Source organism: Dendrobates tinctorius, unplaced genomic scaffold (assembly GCF_039654945.1).
Source record: "Dendrobates tinctorius isolate UK_male_01 unplaced genomic scaffold, ASM3965494v1 ptg000084l, whole genome shotgun sequence".
Lineage (NCBI taxonomy): Eukaryota > Metazoa > Chordata > Amphibia > Anura > Dendrobatidae > Dendrobates > Dendrobates tinctorius.
In genome coordinates this window covers 47,261,863-47,277,294 of record NW_027361752.1, presented here as the reverse complement: position 1 = coordinate 47,277,294, position 15,432 = coordinate 47,261,863, and the positions used below count along the sequence as shown (strand labels likewise).

General features: G+C 47.7%; 1 protein-coding gene across 1 annotated transcript in view; it reads right to left on the bottom strand.

Annotated features, from left to right (window-relative positions):
• MORC3 (MORC family CW-type zinc finger 3) overlaps positions 1–15,432 on the bottom strand; it is a 72,172-nt gene that overhangs the window by 29,506 nt on the left and 27,234 nt on the right. Inside the window, exons 3-9 of the mRNA XM_073584652.1 lie at positions 12,855–12,987; positions 12,536–12,750; positions 4,995–5,142; positions 4,337–4,484; positions 2,444–2,575; positions 1,740–1,859; positions 1,561–1,658 (exon numbers count right to left, since the gene is read on the bottom strand). Coding sequence (XP_073440753.1) covers positions 1,561–1,658; positions 1,740–1,859; positions 2,444–2,575; positions 4,337–4,484; positions 4,995–5,142; positions 12,536–12,750; positions 12,855–12,987 — 994 coding nt within the window. The remainder of the gene's footprint in view (positions 1–1,560; positions 1,659–1,739; positions 1,860–2,443; positions 2,576–4,336; positions 4,485–4,994; positions 5,143–12,535; positions 12,751–12,854; positions 12,988–15,432) is intronic.

The window sequence follows — 15,432 nt, the reverse complement described above, 5'->3', positions numbered from 1 at the left end:
CTCTCAGTATCTCGTTAACAATGTTGGAAGTTGTAGGTTCAATATGATACAATTGTACATGGAGCCATGAAGGCTAGATATGTGTTTCATCTCAGCAAATATATATCTGGTAACCAGCTTTTTCAATCTCTGCTCTGAATCAACACCTGTGTGTCTCCACTCCATTCAATGTCAGCAAGCAGTTAATCCTGAATGCTATGTGTGTGTTTCATCTTAGCAAGTATATATCTGGTATATTGTTATTTCAACTTACTCTGCTTGTCCACTTATATTGTGAGGTCAAGTAACTTTTCAAAGTGCTTTATGATCCATGTAGTGCTGGACATTTGTTTATTTGACCACAACATTTATTGGGTCCTGCTGTCTCAGTTTTAGTTTGATAGATTGGTAACGAGGAAAAGAAAAAAAAAATAAAAAAAAAAAAAAAACAACAAGATCTGAGAACTAGCCTGCTATATATTCAGACCTAGCTTGGGGAAGCTATTATGCACATTTAATCGAAGTACATTTGATCAAAGTATGAGGCAGTTATAACATGGCAGTTAGACAGGGCAGGAGACAGGTAAGACATTTATATACATTTCTCCCTTGTACATTTGGATTACAACAAATATATACCATATGCATAATTTATATCCTGGATGCCGCATTCACCCACATCCACCGCCCTGGCATTAACTCTCTACACTCCATCCATATTGGCCCCTCACTCCTTTCCTCTCCTATGTATAGCACTCACACTCTTTTCACATTGTTAAATTGCACAGATCCAGTCAGTCCCACCATCCAACATAAGAGATGCTCCTCTCTGAAATGTAAAGTGCTACAGAATATGTCAGCGCTATAGAAATAAAAATGTATTATTAATTGATCGCTGTACTAAGCTTGGCAATTTATTCGTGCCCCGACAGCGGTTCTGGCGCTCCACCAGTGCCCCGACAGCGGTTCTGGCGCTCCACCAGTGCCCCGACAGCGGTTCTGGCGCTCCACCAGTGCCCCGACAGCGGTTCTGGCGCTCCACCAGTGCCCCGACAGCGGTTCTGGCGCTCCACCAGTGCACCAGCGGTGGCTCTGATCTTGTACACAAAATGTGCTTCATAGCCATGCTAACACTTTAAAACCCTCAAAACTTAAGGATATTGAGATCACGATGAGGATTTTGAAAGATTCTGCTCCAAAATCCTCTAAGATAGCATATCTTCACACTTAATTTTTTGGAGCAGAATCTCTCCAAATCCTCCTCAACTTCTCAAAACTTGTTTCTGGTGATGTGTTAATGTACTGATGGTGGTTCTGGTGCTTTATTCATGTAACATTTCCCCTTTTAAATTTTTTTGAGGCTTTTGGGATTGGTTCAATATGGCGTTGCGGCCCATGGACCAAAAAGTGTTATGCACACCTTTTATACGGCAATAGGAATGATAACTGGTAATGTGTCTCTATACAAAAGAAAAAAAAGTTAAGTGCAAAAAAAAATTTTGGGCTGCAGTGAGAAGGGGTTAAAAGTGGTTCCATAGTATAACAGACGAGATTACGCCTTACCCAATCACTGATACTTACCTATAGTCATTTGTATAGTCAAAGTCCTGTTTGTTGTGTGTGGGCTTCAGATAGTTACATTCGATGACGCCAACCACGCCAACACCCATATTATTAGCCTAGAAGAAAGTGAACACAGATCAGACAGAATCATTCCCTCCTACAGTACGACCCATACACCCATCACATGCAAAGTTTACCTTCAGCTGACAGCCGACTCTCACGTAGGCCTTAATCAGCCGGTTCTTGTGGTACATCATCATGCCGTAGTGCTCCTTGTTCCGACAATTATAACCAAAGGTGATTTTCACAGGTTTATGCTGAGAAAATTAAGGAAAATTCTACTTCGAGGAGAACCTGTCACCAGGTCAAAAACGTTCCATTTTTGCTTATATTCCCGCTGCCCCCCTGAGTTTTCCATTTTTTCTCAAATCCACCATATGGTTGCAGAGATATAGGCTTTTTAATTGTTGGTTTTATGGTATTTTCTAAGGGGGCGGAGCTCACAGGTTAATTATGCAGAGCAGCCTAAAGACACGCCCCAAGAAAAACGTCAGCCACACCCCTGCGATAAGGACTATAGGGAAGAAAAAAAAAACGCAATTAATAAAAAGGCCCATATCTCAAGAACCGAAGGAAGGGAGCAGGTGTCCTGCAAAAGCTTCTCTCTGCTTATTTAAGAGTTACAGGGAAAATTCCCCTCCTGGGAATGCGGGAAAGAGGGGTACCCCGGGGTGAGAATTAATGCAATTTGGGATATGTATTATTACTGTTTTGACTATACTCATTTTTCAGCCAAAAATTTACACCTTTTTCTAAAACATTGGGTTAGTTATTCCTGTGTGATGGTGTACAAGCAGCAGGTTTATGAAACTGCTCCTCCGCTCCACAAGTGTAAGGATACGGATAAAGACTTGGGTCTGTAGACATCTTTTTCTATATGAGCCAGGTTTTTGGAAACAAGTTGTGTTTGAACTTTTTGGCCCCGAAGAACGATCTGCATCCGCGGCTTCAGATACAAAATACTGCAATACGCCTGAGGGGGGGGGGGGGAAATTAAAAAAAAAAATAAAATACAAAAATATATAAAAGGAAAAAAAAATAAAAAATACTGACATACACCAGACATAAAACGAAATAAAATTATAAATATATTACTTTTTATAAATATAATAAAAATGCTGCAACATGTTCAATACAAAAAGACAAGAAAATAAAATGCTGCAATGTGCTTAAAAAAAATAATAGACATGCAGAATTTGTGTTGGATGGGTTTGTAGACTTTGGACAGCTCCAAGGGAGCTCTCGGGGCACCTTGAATTATTTCGGTGTCCTTGACATCAGGTCTATTTCTTGCACAGCGCCAACGTTCATATTTTGCAGTTGACTGCTACGCAATCATTTGCACTAGGACAGACCCCCCTCCCTCCAAAATTGGCGAAACGCTAGATGTTAACCACAGAGGATCACATCACATGAAAGCAAAAAAGCTGGGAAGCACAAGGTCCAACTATTTGCCTATATGACCCTCTTATCTGTACTTTAAATGTTGGGGGAGGAGGGCTCAGGCTTGTGTCGGGGGTGGGGTGCAAGTTTCTCTGTCAGCTACAGTACATTGCACAGATGGAGACAGCAGGGATTCCAGCCTCTGCCTGGCATTACATGCTAAAATCCTTGTGAGGAGCAGACAGGACCTTCCTCCATTATTAGCTGAACTGTGATAAAAATGTTAATAATTAGTTAAATGTTTAGCCCTTTCCTGATGGGGCTATTTTCCATTTTTGTTTTTCCCCTTCCCTTCTTCCAAGAGCCATAACTTTTTTCATTTTGGTCCTCAGACATATGAGGACTTGCTTTTCTCGAGACAAGAGGTTTCTTTAGAATCACGCGCAGTTAGGGCCCCGTCACACAAGTTTTGTGACACCAGCGATCTCACCAGCGAGATCGCTGTGTGTGACAGCGACCGGCCTCCCTGCCGGTATCGCTGATCGCTGTAGGAAAGCCCTGGACTTTTCTTTGGTCGCTGGTCTCCCGCTGGCCAGCACGCATCGCTGCGTGCAACAGGCGGGAGACCAGCGATCAGCTGGTAACTAACGTACACATCGGGTATCCAAGGGACGTGCGTCCCTTAGAAACCCGATGTGTACCTTAGTTACCAGCTCCCTGCATCAGCGCGCTGGTAACTAATGAACACAGCGTCGCTGTGCTGATCGCTGGTGAAGCTGTCTGTTTGACAGCTCACCAGCGATCATGTAGTGACTCGCCAGCGATCCTGACACGTTGATATCGTTGTCGGGATCGCTGGTGAGTCGTTATGTGTGACGGGGCCTTTAGGTGGGTGGAATGACGCGACCCCCTGCCGGCTTGTGTCACATGCCACTGTCAAGAGATTAAAGACACATGATGGCTGATTAAATCACCCATCGTCTGCCGGTAAAGATGCAGGCTCGGCGTGCGAGCCCCCATCAAAGTCAGGGACATGATCTTTGGCGTACTTGTACGTCAAAGGTTGTAGAAGTGTTTTATACACTATAGGTCCTTAACATCACAAGTAATGGTAACGAGCACTGATCTGTACAGCAGCAGCTAAAACATGCCCCCTTCTGACATCACTTCCTGCTCTGCAGCTATTGGCAGAGGCTGCACCACACAAACTTCCTGCTCTGCAGCTATTGGCTGGCTTCCTGCTCTGGCCACGCCCCTGAATAAATTCTGCACATATTACTTTTATTACTGCCAATTCTTAGAGCCAAATGCAGGCAACTAGCAAGAATAATATTATATGCAAAACACATACCCTTAAAGAATAATCACTGTCTGGAGCAACGTGATCGATCCTTTCTTGCTTCTTATACCCCTTCCTGGAAGATCCATCAAATTCCTCAGGAATCCTTATGTCATACTTGTCCACAGTGAAATCAAATTCTGGTTTCCCATTTTTGTCTCTAAATAACAAAAATGCGTAAAAATGAATATTAGAGAAATTTCACTTTTTTTCGCCCTCATCTCCTTTCCCATACACTAGCACTGGAAGGGGAAGAAGAGTCACGTCACATAGCAGGATATATAAGTGGGTTGTCCAAGACCAATCCGTAGGGAGGGTCATCAATATATCACTGATCGGGCAACACCTGACACTTCCACCAATTAGATATCTGAAGGTTTATGGCAGTAAACAGTGTACAAAGCCACAAAACAACAGCTCTGTATGCTGTGTAGTGGTCACTGCCAGGTACTGTAGCTCTGCTCTTGTGATTTCCGCTGCAGTACCTGGGAATGGCCACTACACAGTGTAATGAGCTGTGGCATTGGTATTCTGACCTGTCCCCCGAGGAGCCTGCAGACAACCGATTGAAGGGCGGTCTAAAAACCCTATAGCCCGGATATCGTTGGCAACCTGTGTTCCATAACAGTACAGAATCCTGCATTTATTAAAAACGTGGAAAAATGCATACTTTCTTAAATTCCAGATAATGATCCTTGTTCCCTTTTTCCCAAAAATTGCATCCATTTCTGTCAGCAAGTCCTTTTGTGTTCTCAGAATAGAATGTCCCAAGATCGCCTGTAGATTTACATCGGAGTCGGAGTTCTTCACCAGCTGCCGTTTGTGCAGTTAAAGAACGTACAACATTTTACATCTCCATCCAGTTATCCATCTGCAGAAATCTTCCTGTAAACTTCTAAGGAGTTGACTGAGATTTGGTCCTAAATGACCAGACTTAGGTTTATTTTTTTCCTTTCTTTAAAAGCTGCCAAAATATTGTGTCATTTTTTTTAGGCTCCCTAAATTCTTGATTTTTGATCTGTGGGAAATTAACTAGAAACTTGCTTTAATTTGCAGCTTTCCAATTATAATAAGGACTTTCAGAAAAGCCCCAGTTACAGGCAAAAATTATCCCTTTGTGGCTTTAGTCACTGAAAGAGCTAATCTGAGTATGATAAGACCCAGCAGATAACTAGCAGGCGATCACATTATCACAGAGTCCGGTAACAGCATCGATACCGTCTCACTACACTACGCTCAGTTAGTACTAATGTACCGTATTTTTCTGTCTGTAAGCTGCTCCGGATCATAAAGACGCACCCCAAATTTTCAGAATGAAAAAAGGGAAAAGGAGATTTTTGTGTACTCACCGTAAAATCTCTTTCTCTTAGCCTTTAATTGGGGGACACAGAACCTTGGTGTTATGCTGCTGTCCACTAGGAGGCGACACTATGCATAATCTGAAAAAGATTAACTTTGGCTCCTCCTCTGCAGTATACACCCCTGCCGGCGTCAGCCTTCTCCAGTTTTGTGCCAAAGCATAAGGAGGAACGTAACCAAATAACATAACCATGCCTGTAAGAAGGCTACTATGTACGAGCTCAAAGAACAATATGAGAACACAACAGGAAACAACGGCCCGTAAGGGCAACAGGGTGGGAGCTGTGTCCCCCAATTAAAGGCTAAGAGAAAGAGATTTTACGGTGAGTACACAAAAATCTCCTTTACTCTGTCGCCTAATTGGGGGACACAGAACCTTGGGACGTCCCAAAGCAGTCCCTGGGTGGGAAGCAGTGGACGAATATTGTGCTGACAGTCCCCTAGACTTGGGGTACTGCCGCCTGCAGAACCAGTCTACCCAGGCTCGCATCCGCTGAGGACTGGGTATGAACACTGTAGTGTTTCGTAAACGTGTGTAGGCTAGTCCAAGTGGCCGCCTTGCACACTTGTTGTGCCGAAGCCTGATGCCGAATGGCCCAGGAGGCCCCTACTGCCCGTGTAGAGTGTGCCGTGATACCGGCCGGAAGAGGGGAACTGTTAAGTCGGTAGGCCTCATGTATGGTGGACCTGATCCACCTGGCAAGGGTAGCCTTGGAAGCCGGCAACCCCTTGCGACTACCTTCCGGAAGAATGAAGAGGGAATCAGATTTCCGGAAAGGTGCAGTCCTGGACACGTAAATTCGCAATGCTCTGACGAGGTCAAGCGTATGCAGAGCCTTCTCCATTCTATGAACCGGAACCGGGCAAAGGGAAGGCAGTGAAATCTCTTCATTAAGGTGAAAGTTGGACACAACCTTCGGAAGGAAGGATGGTACCGTGCGGAGAACCACCTTGTCCTGGTGAAAGGCTAGGAAAGGCCGTCTGCAGGAAAGTGCTGACAATTCCAACACTCTGCGTAACGAGGTGATCGCCACTAGAAAAACCACTTTCTGAGACAGAATGGAGAGTGGAACTCCTCTAAGAGGTTCGAAGGGTGGAGCTTGCAATGCTGTCAGGACCAGATTGAGGTCCCACGTATTCAGCGGACGTTTGTAGGGAGGAACCAATCGGGAAACTCCCTGGATGAAAGTCCTTACTTGCGGTTTAATAGCAATGCGCTTTTGAAAAAGGACTGAAAGCGCCGACACCTGACTCTTAAGCGAACTTAAGGATAGCTTGGCATCTAGGCCCGATTGAAGAAAACCTAGTACCTTCGGGAAGGAATAAGGGAGTGGGACTTGTCCATGAGATTCGCACCAAGAAAAGAAAGCTCTCCAGGTACGATAATAGAGCTTGGCGGAGGCAGGCTTCCTTGCCCTGATCATAGTTGTAATGACTGCCGGTGAAAAACCTGCCTGGGTTAGAATCCAGGTTTCAAGGGCCATGCCGTCAAATTGAGAGCCCCTGAATTCTGGTGGAAGAACGGACCTTGAGACAGAAGGTCGTGACGGTCGGGTAGACGCCAGGGGGCGTCTGCCGTAAGTTGGACGATGTCGGCGTACCAAGTACGTCTGGGCCAGTCTGGCGCGATGAGGATGGTCGGAACTCCCTCTCGCTTGATCTTCCTCATGACCCTGGCGATTAGGGGGAGGGGTGGAAAAATGTGCAGGAGTCGGAACTGGGACCAGTCCTGGACCAGGGCATCCGCTCCGAGCGACCGCGGGTCGTGTGTCCTGGCCATGAAATTGGGAACCTTGGTATTGAGATGGGATGCCATTAGGTCCACATCCGGGGTTCCCCAGCGTTGACAGATCTGGTAAAAAATCTCGGGATGGAGAGACCACTCCCCCGAGTCCATTCCTTGCCTGCTGAGGAAGTCGGCCTCCCAGTTTTCTACACCCGGAATGTGTACCGCAGAAAGTACCGACCTTGTGTCTTCCGCCCAGCGGAGGATATGAGCCACTTCTCTCATCGCCTGGGCGCTGCGGGTCCCGCCTTGGTGGTTCACGTATGCCACAGCCGTGGCATTGTCCGACTGTATCCGTATGTGCGAGGCTGCAAGCAAGTGATGAAAGGCTCTCAGTGCCAAGAGAATGGCCCTGATTTCCAGAACATTGATGGGCAATGTCACTTCCCTCGGTGACCACTTGCCCTGTGCCCTGTGATGTAGGTGCACCGCCCCCCAGCCTGTCAGGCTTGCATCGGTAGTCAGGATCTTCCATTGTCCTGAGGGGAATGGCTTCCCTCGTGTAAGCGAGGTTGGTTTGAGCCACCAATGCAGGGACCTCCTGGTTGATGACGTCAACCTGAACTCCCTGTCGAGGGAGAAGGGGTTCCTGTCCCAAGATCTGAGCATGGCTAGTTGAAGGACCCTGAGGTGAAACTGGGCAAATGGCACTGCCTCTATTGCTGCTGCCATCCGGCCGAGGACTCTCATGGCAAAAAGGAGAGATCGAGGAGGACTGCGAAGGAGTGTGCGAACTCCCAGACGGATGGCCAGTGTCTTGTCCTTGGGAAGGAGCACCAGGCCCCTGGCGGTGTCGAATACCATTCCCAGGAATGTTAGAGTCCGAGTTGGGATGGTCGACGATTTCTGTAGGTTGACTAGCCATCCCAGGCGACTCAGAGTGTCTAGAGTGATTGAGACACTGACCTCGCAGTCTTTGAAAGTGGGAGACTTGACGAGGAGGTCGTCCAGGTACGGGACGACTAGGATGCCTCTTGAGTGCAGGACGTCCATGGTGGCCGCCATGACTTTGGTGAACGTTCTTGGATCCGTGGCGAGTCCGAACGGAAGGGCGACAAACTGGTAGTGGTTTTGGTTGACCGCGAACCTGAGAAACCTTTGGTGGGCGGGAGCAATTGGTATGCGGAGATACGCATCCTGTATGTCTATGGAGGCGAGGTATTCTCCCTGCTCCATGGATGCAATGATGGACCGGAGGGACTCCATGCGGAAATGACGGACCCGTACGTAATTGTTGAGCTGTTTTAGGTCCAGTATGGGTCGGACGCCGCCTCCTTTCTTGGGGACTACGAACAAATTTGAGTAGAATCCTCGGAATCTCTCGTTCGTGGGAACCGGCACCACAACTCCTGATTGAAGGAGGAAGAGAGGAAACCGCTTGGTGGAAAACACGAGCCTTTTCTGGTGGTGTTGGAGGAACAGAAAGGAAGAACCGGTTCGGTGGAACGGAAGTGAACTCTATCTTGTATCCGGAAGACACTATTTCCCTGACCCACCTGTCTTCTGTAATAGGCAGCCAGACTTGCTGAAAGAGTAAAAGTCGGCCGCCTACTGGTGGGGTGTCTTCCGGAGGTCTCGAGTCATGATGAAGTGAAGTTCTGAGGTTTTCCTCCCTTGGGTTTCGCTTGGCCTGCTTTCGACTGCCAAGCCCTGTCCGGTCGCTGCTGAGTCCGTGGGTTGTCTCTGCGTGGAGAACGGTTGCGGTTTTGCACTGGGAGCGAAACGGACCAGCCTGAGGAATTCCGAAAGGATCGGAATCGCATCTGGTTTCTTCGTTTAAACGTGCGTTTCGGTTTTAGTTGAGGGAGAGAGGTACTCTTACCCCCAGTGGCATTGGCTATCATGGTGTCCAACTTTTCGCCGAAAAGTCTTCCAGTAAAATACGGAAGTCGCGTGAGGGACTTCTTTGAGGCCGCATCCGCTTTCCATTCTCGCAGCCAGAGGATGCGTCGGATCGTGATGGCGTTTTATGCTATTCCCGCTACACCTCTGGCGGAATCCAGGGCTGCATGAATCATGTAGTCTGCTACCACTGCCATCTGGACCGCTTGGTCCGAGAGTTCAGGATTTGAAGCCTGAAGACCCTCCTGTAGTTTTTTGGCCCAAGCCAGGATGGCCTTGGATGCCCAAACTGAAGCAAATGCAGGGCCCAGAGAGGCGCCTGCCGCTTCGAAAATAGAACGAGCCATGCGTTCTACTTGCCGGTCTGCTGCGTCCCTGAGGGTTGAGCTATCCGGCAGAGAGAGTAAAGTCTGCGCTGCTAGCCTAGAAACCAGCGTGATTAGGGAAGACCTTAGGTGGTTTTTTAACACTTTCGAAGCAAATCCTATGTTCTGGGACTTCCGGGGGCGACTCTGGAATTTTTAGCACCCGATGAATGGCAGAAATTATGTCCTCAACTAGTGCTGTATTGCTAGGGGGAGAAGGTACCACGGACCTGACCGTTTCATTATCTGAGTCGGAGTCACAGATGCCCTCCGAATCCTGTGCCTCGCTAAGGTGATCCCTGGAGGGCGACCTGGGGCGGGGGTCTTCTGTGGTGGGGGATCCCTGTGGTAAATTGCACTGTCTGTCTGTGGCAGGGGACTGCCCAGGAGACCTGGAATGACGCTGTCTCTCCCTAGAGGGGGACGACCTTGTGCTATAGTGCGACTTAGGTGATCGAGACCTGTGGGTCCGCTTACGTCTGTGAGAGTCGGAAGCAGCATGTTCCTGAGACAAGCTGTCCGTTTGCTGTGTACCGTCCATAGCCGGGGCCCGACTCTGCAGAGCTTGCAGTAATGTAGCAGTTAGGTTGTCTATGGACTGTGACATAGACTGAGACATCGGAGTTGCCCATTCCGGCGTGGCCTGTGACACTGAAGCGTCAGTAGGGACTCCCTGGGGTTCTGACCCAGAGTTCTGGATGCAGTCCCGGCAGTGCGTATACGTGCTGCCACTAGGGAGTGTGGCTTTGCAGGCTGTGCAGAATGCATAGAAACATTCCTGCCTGGTTCTCTTCCTTGAGCCCGGCATAGTGCACAAAGGCTGGCTATAAGGGATCGTACAGGGGTGGCTACGCAGAGGGAACCCACAGAAAGCCTTATAGGAAGTATAGATTCACAGCTGAGTAATGAGAACCCAGCTGTGAGCTTACCCCACCGGTGTGCCCCTAGGTCCAGCGCCGACAGATCCAAGTTCTGTGCCCCCCGGAGACCGCTGTGATGCTCCTCTCCTGGATCTCATCCAGAAAAAATGGCCACCGGGGCTCTGAGGAGAGGGAGGAGGGGGCGGAGAGCTGAAAAGGGCGCGCTGGGCTGTGTAAAAACGCGCCCTTTCTGCCCCAATCCGCCCCTTCTATGACACTCCAGCGTGTCATTTTGGTCATCCGGGGGGCGGGGAAAAGGCGGCGGCTTCAGCTAGGCCGAAGCCGCGGCCTAAATTAGAAGCCTGATGCCCAGGAGGGCTCCAGAGCGGCGCGGTAGTCCGGGGGGGGGGGGGCAGATTTGTACCAGACCCCCCCAGAATGGTCGACTGGATAGCGGTGGGGGTAGCGGTTTTTGTATGGGGTGCCCCTGAAGCGCTATGGAGCCGCTGCTGTTGCAGAGACAGGGACGCAGAAAAAACCCTGTCTCTGCTGTGCCATCCAGTCCGCACCCTCCCCCGGCCCCAACAGGATCCCTCAGCCAGCCTGGGGTCCCTGGAAGCTGCGAAATGCTGCCTGATCTCCGACCCTACCTGAGGCGTCTCAACCTAATACTCCCTGCGGGGGATTAGGGAGGGTGCGTCTGTCACCGTCAGGGGGTCTTCATCCTCGCCTCAACCTCAACCCAGACCCCTTAAAGGGGTTGGGGAAGGAGGGGGGTCTCGACCTCGAACCAGGACCCGAGGGACTGGGGAGGGAGCGACATGGGGAAAAAACCACCTCGACCTCAACCGGGTACCCCTAATAGGGGACCGAGGAGGGAGCCATGCCGGGAGTCTCGCTGGAGACCCACTTTTCTTCATCTGTATTTCCGTGAAAAAAAGGAAAAAAACGGAAGAAAAAAGGTGTGCCTCCTTGCGACACTAAGCAAAAACTGGAGAAGGCTGACGCCGTCCAGGGGTGTATACTGCAGAGGAGGAGCCAAAGTTAATCTTTTTCAGATTATGCATAGTGTCGCCTCCTAGTGGACAGCAGCATAACACCAAGGTTCTGTGTCCCCCAATTAGGCGACAGAGTAAGAAAAATTTGTGTGTCAAATGGGGATCCGTCTTACAGTCCGAATTCAGCTTACCCGGGGGGGAATCAGCAGCACTGGTGGAGAGGGGTCACAGGGGGTGTTCGGTGGTCTGGCGATATGACTCCCATCCCAGGTTGGTGCGGTGGCCTCCGGGAAATCTCATCCCAGGCTGGTGCGGCTCTGTGGTGTGGGTGGGCTTGTTGCCGAGATCTCAGTCCAAGCATGCGCAGCCCCCCGGCGGCCATTTTCCCGAAGGCCATCGCAGCAAATGGATATGCGGGGCCTCAGGGCTTTCACAAGATGCCGGCGGAGCCCCCCCCGCCAAACCTGCCTGAGAAGGGAGTGTGATCATCGCTCGGCAGTGTCGGACCAGGACCGCCGCAGAATCGACCGACTCCTGCTGCCGCCACAGTATTTGTAATTATATTCTGAATATAAGACGCACCCCCATTTTCCCCAAAAATTTTTGGAGAGAAAAAAAAAAAAAGTGCGTCTTATAGTCCGACAAATATGGTAATATAGTGCTTCACAAAACACAAAAAAAAGTTTCTATTTTCTCTTGTATCCACTCTGTTCAACTAGATTGCAGTAACTTTAATCCTCGCCATAAATTCACAATGGTAAGGGTTTAAATACGCCCGGTAGGATGCCTGTCATGTGCCTTATTAAGCTGAGGATGGAGGGCAACCATGTAAGAGCGTCTCCCGTTCTTGTATGAATGACGACCTAATACTATTTTGCCCCCTTATAACGACCTCTCATCCCAATCATGAATATGAAAATCCTTCTGCAATTTATTTCTGCATAAAAAACATTTACAACCTCCACAAAATAATAAAAAAAAAAAAAAAAAAAAAAGGATATTTTGTTTGTCGAAGGAGATGATTGGTACAATGACGTTTTCTGCCTTCACAGCCTCCAGGTAGGACTGGGACAACATTCCCACGTGCATCCCGGAGTCGTTTTTGGTCAGTACAAGGGCATCCTTTCCCAGGCGCATGGATCCGGATTTGAATCCGTTTCCGTAAAGGCCGACGGGAACGTGACCTTGTACCGCAACCTTGTCGCTGAATCCGAAACTGAAATGAGACGCAAGATAAAACGTTATCGCTTATTAACCTTTACAGTAAAAATGTAAGACTGCGGAGACTAAAAAGTGCCGACTCTCTGACACAGCACGCACCTCAGCATCTTGTGCAGTTTATCCAAAGTCATCCCATTCCCGTTGTCTGTAAAGATTAAGCTCAGGTAACCGTTCAGAAAAGTCTGATCAATCCATATTTGCTTAGCGTTGACATCTGGGTCATAGGCATTATCTAATACACAAAGAAAACAGAGTTATTGTAGTTCAGCAACAACAGCCTCCAAAGCTTTGTGTCAGGGGAACATCCAGGAGAATCACGCAGATCCAACCACTGCCCATAGCTTGTCAAAGAATACACTCCACCACCTCCGATCATCAGGACAATTACGCAGTTGAGTAATGAACGAGGCTGCGGCTTTTCTCACTACTAGGCCGTTCATTAGGGAGCTCACAGTGAGCGTATGATATATACACCTCCAATTCCAACGTACGGAATATGTTTACCCCTTACGGTCACTACCAACTTCACAATAACTAACTGCCACCATCAATCGTTTGTGCAGGTTGATTGGACACCCATTATAGGTAGTGTTTGGCTTCAGGGGTGCGGTTTACAGAGCAAGAGGAATAGAGCTGCTAAATTTATATATTTAATCTAGAAAGGTAGGCAGGGTTTCTAAAAAATATATAAAGATGATACTAAAATGGCAACAAAACAATATAGCATATACATTTACATGAAAAAGGGATAAACACAAGAAATGTACTAAACCGGATGTCACAGGGTTGGGTCAGTCTCTTATGAAGGGGAGTTCTTTGTTTTTGGGGAGTAACAGTAAAAAAAAATAAAAAAAATCACAGTGGACGGTCTCCCAGGACTGACACTGATTGTAGTACAGTATTTGCTTTCATTAACACAAGTCATACACTCTGGTGACTTATAACGGGGATTGTCATGGGAGATGGCTAGGTCTTTAAAAAACGATAGGTTCCCCAACTGTCACGATATCTTCACCTCTGGAGGTCCCAGATGGGAGATACTAATGCCACAATTGCGATCACGATTCTATCTTTCCATAGATAGAAAACATGGCATGAATATTGTCACCCATCTGATCAATATTAATTTGGAGGTGTTTCCGCAACCCATCCAGTGGTGCAAGACAATGTGTTAAATTCACCACTTCCATTAGTTAGCTGATACACTTTAATTACCTGTTCACAGCAGGGGAGTCCCGCTGCACCAGGGTCATCGGGAGTGCCTTAGCTAATTTTTGGTCCCTAAAATTCATGTTGTTAATCTTCACTATGAGAAGGCTTATAGATTTTACAATTACGTTGATGACATTTTCCTTTAAACTTTGGACATCAAATAGATTAAAAAGCAAGTCGGGGGTCCTCTGAACCACTGCACTTGGTGCCACTTAACACTCTATTTTAGTTCATTGTCACGTGGGACCATGAGGCCACATTCATGACTTATTGGATTGTAAGATGCCATCCTATAAATACGAAGTACAGGAGCTCGGGGGAGCTCTATGGGTGAAGCTTTCTTTTCTAAGGGTATCTATTAAGCAAGCCAGGTGCAAAAGATAGCTGTGAGCTGAATGTACCTTCGGCTCACAGCCATGGAAATGTTTTTTTTTTTTCAAAATTATTTTTAAATGGGGAAAAACGGGGCAATTCGATTTATGTTTTTTTCATATATTTTAAAAAATTTTTCCACAAATGTTTAGTCCTCGTGGAGGACTTTAACCTGTGATTATTTGATTGAAGTATTTTAGCATATAGTACAAGCAGTATAAAGTGAAAATTGGTCTTCTATGAAGCTCAAGCTTCAAGGGGAAGGGTGGGTACTTTGATGGCAATGATTGGGGTAAACCACCCATTGAAACCCATTGGCATCCCGTGGGTGGGGGCAAAACGGGCGTCTGAACAGATGTGTCACTGGCATCACGGTTCATAAATCCCACTGTCAGAGATTGATGGCAGAATCTAAATGGTTACGTAGCTAGCACTGCTAGAGGGAGGTGCTGGCTCTTGCAGATCTAGAAAACGGCATATTTCAAGATCATGTTACTTCGTTTCAGATTTCGTGACAAAATCTGAAGCAGCAAATCCAAACAATTTGCTGCGGCTTTGTCCTGTGGATCTCCCTGCTTCTTGGCTGCATAATGAGCAGTAAACCTGTCTTATGACACGGTCAGACGGCCATATAACATGGATGACAATCCCATCGCAATGCTCAGACTGTCTGGCGGCTCTCCTGACCTGAGGGGGACTGCATGTATTTCTATGTAGCTGTCACACACAGGTCAGGAGAGCCGCCAGCCAGTCCGAGCATTGTGATGGGATTGTCACCAGTGTTATACAACCGTCTGATTGTGCCCTTAAGTGGATCCTCAGAGTGACCTCCAATCTCATGTATTTATCTTGTCACCCGCCTTTGATCTCCCTCCTGCTCTGCAATTCGTTGTAGGATATGGGCCCGAACACTGAACCTCACGTGGTCCTATCCTTCATAGAAATCTGGCTTGGTTCAGACAGCTCAGACAGAAAAAAAAAAAAAAAAAAAAAAGGAACGGTGTGTGAAGGGGGCTGGCTTACTGCTTATTTCAATAGCCAAGCCAGCCCCTTGATGTATTGATGACAACATCAGTGTGAACGGTTATTTACC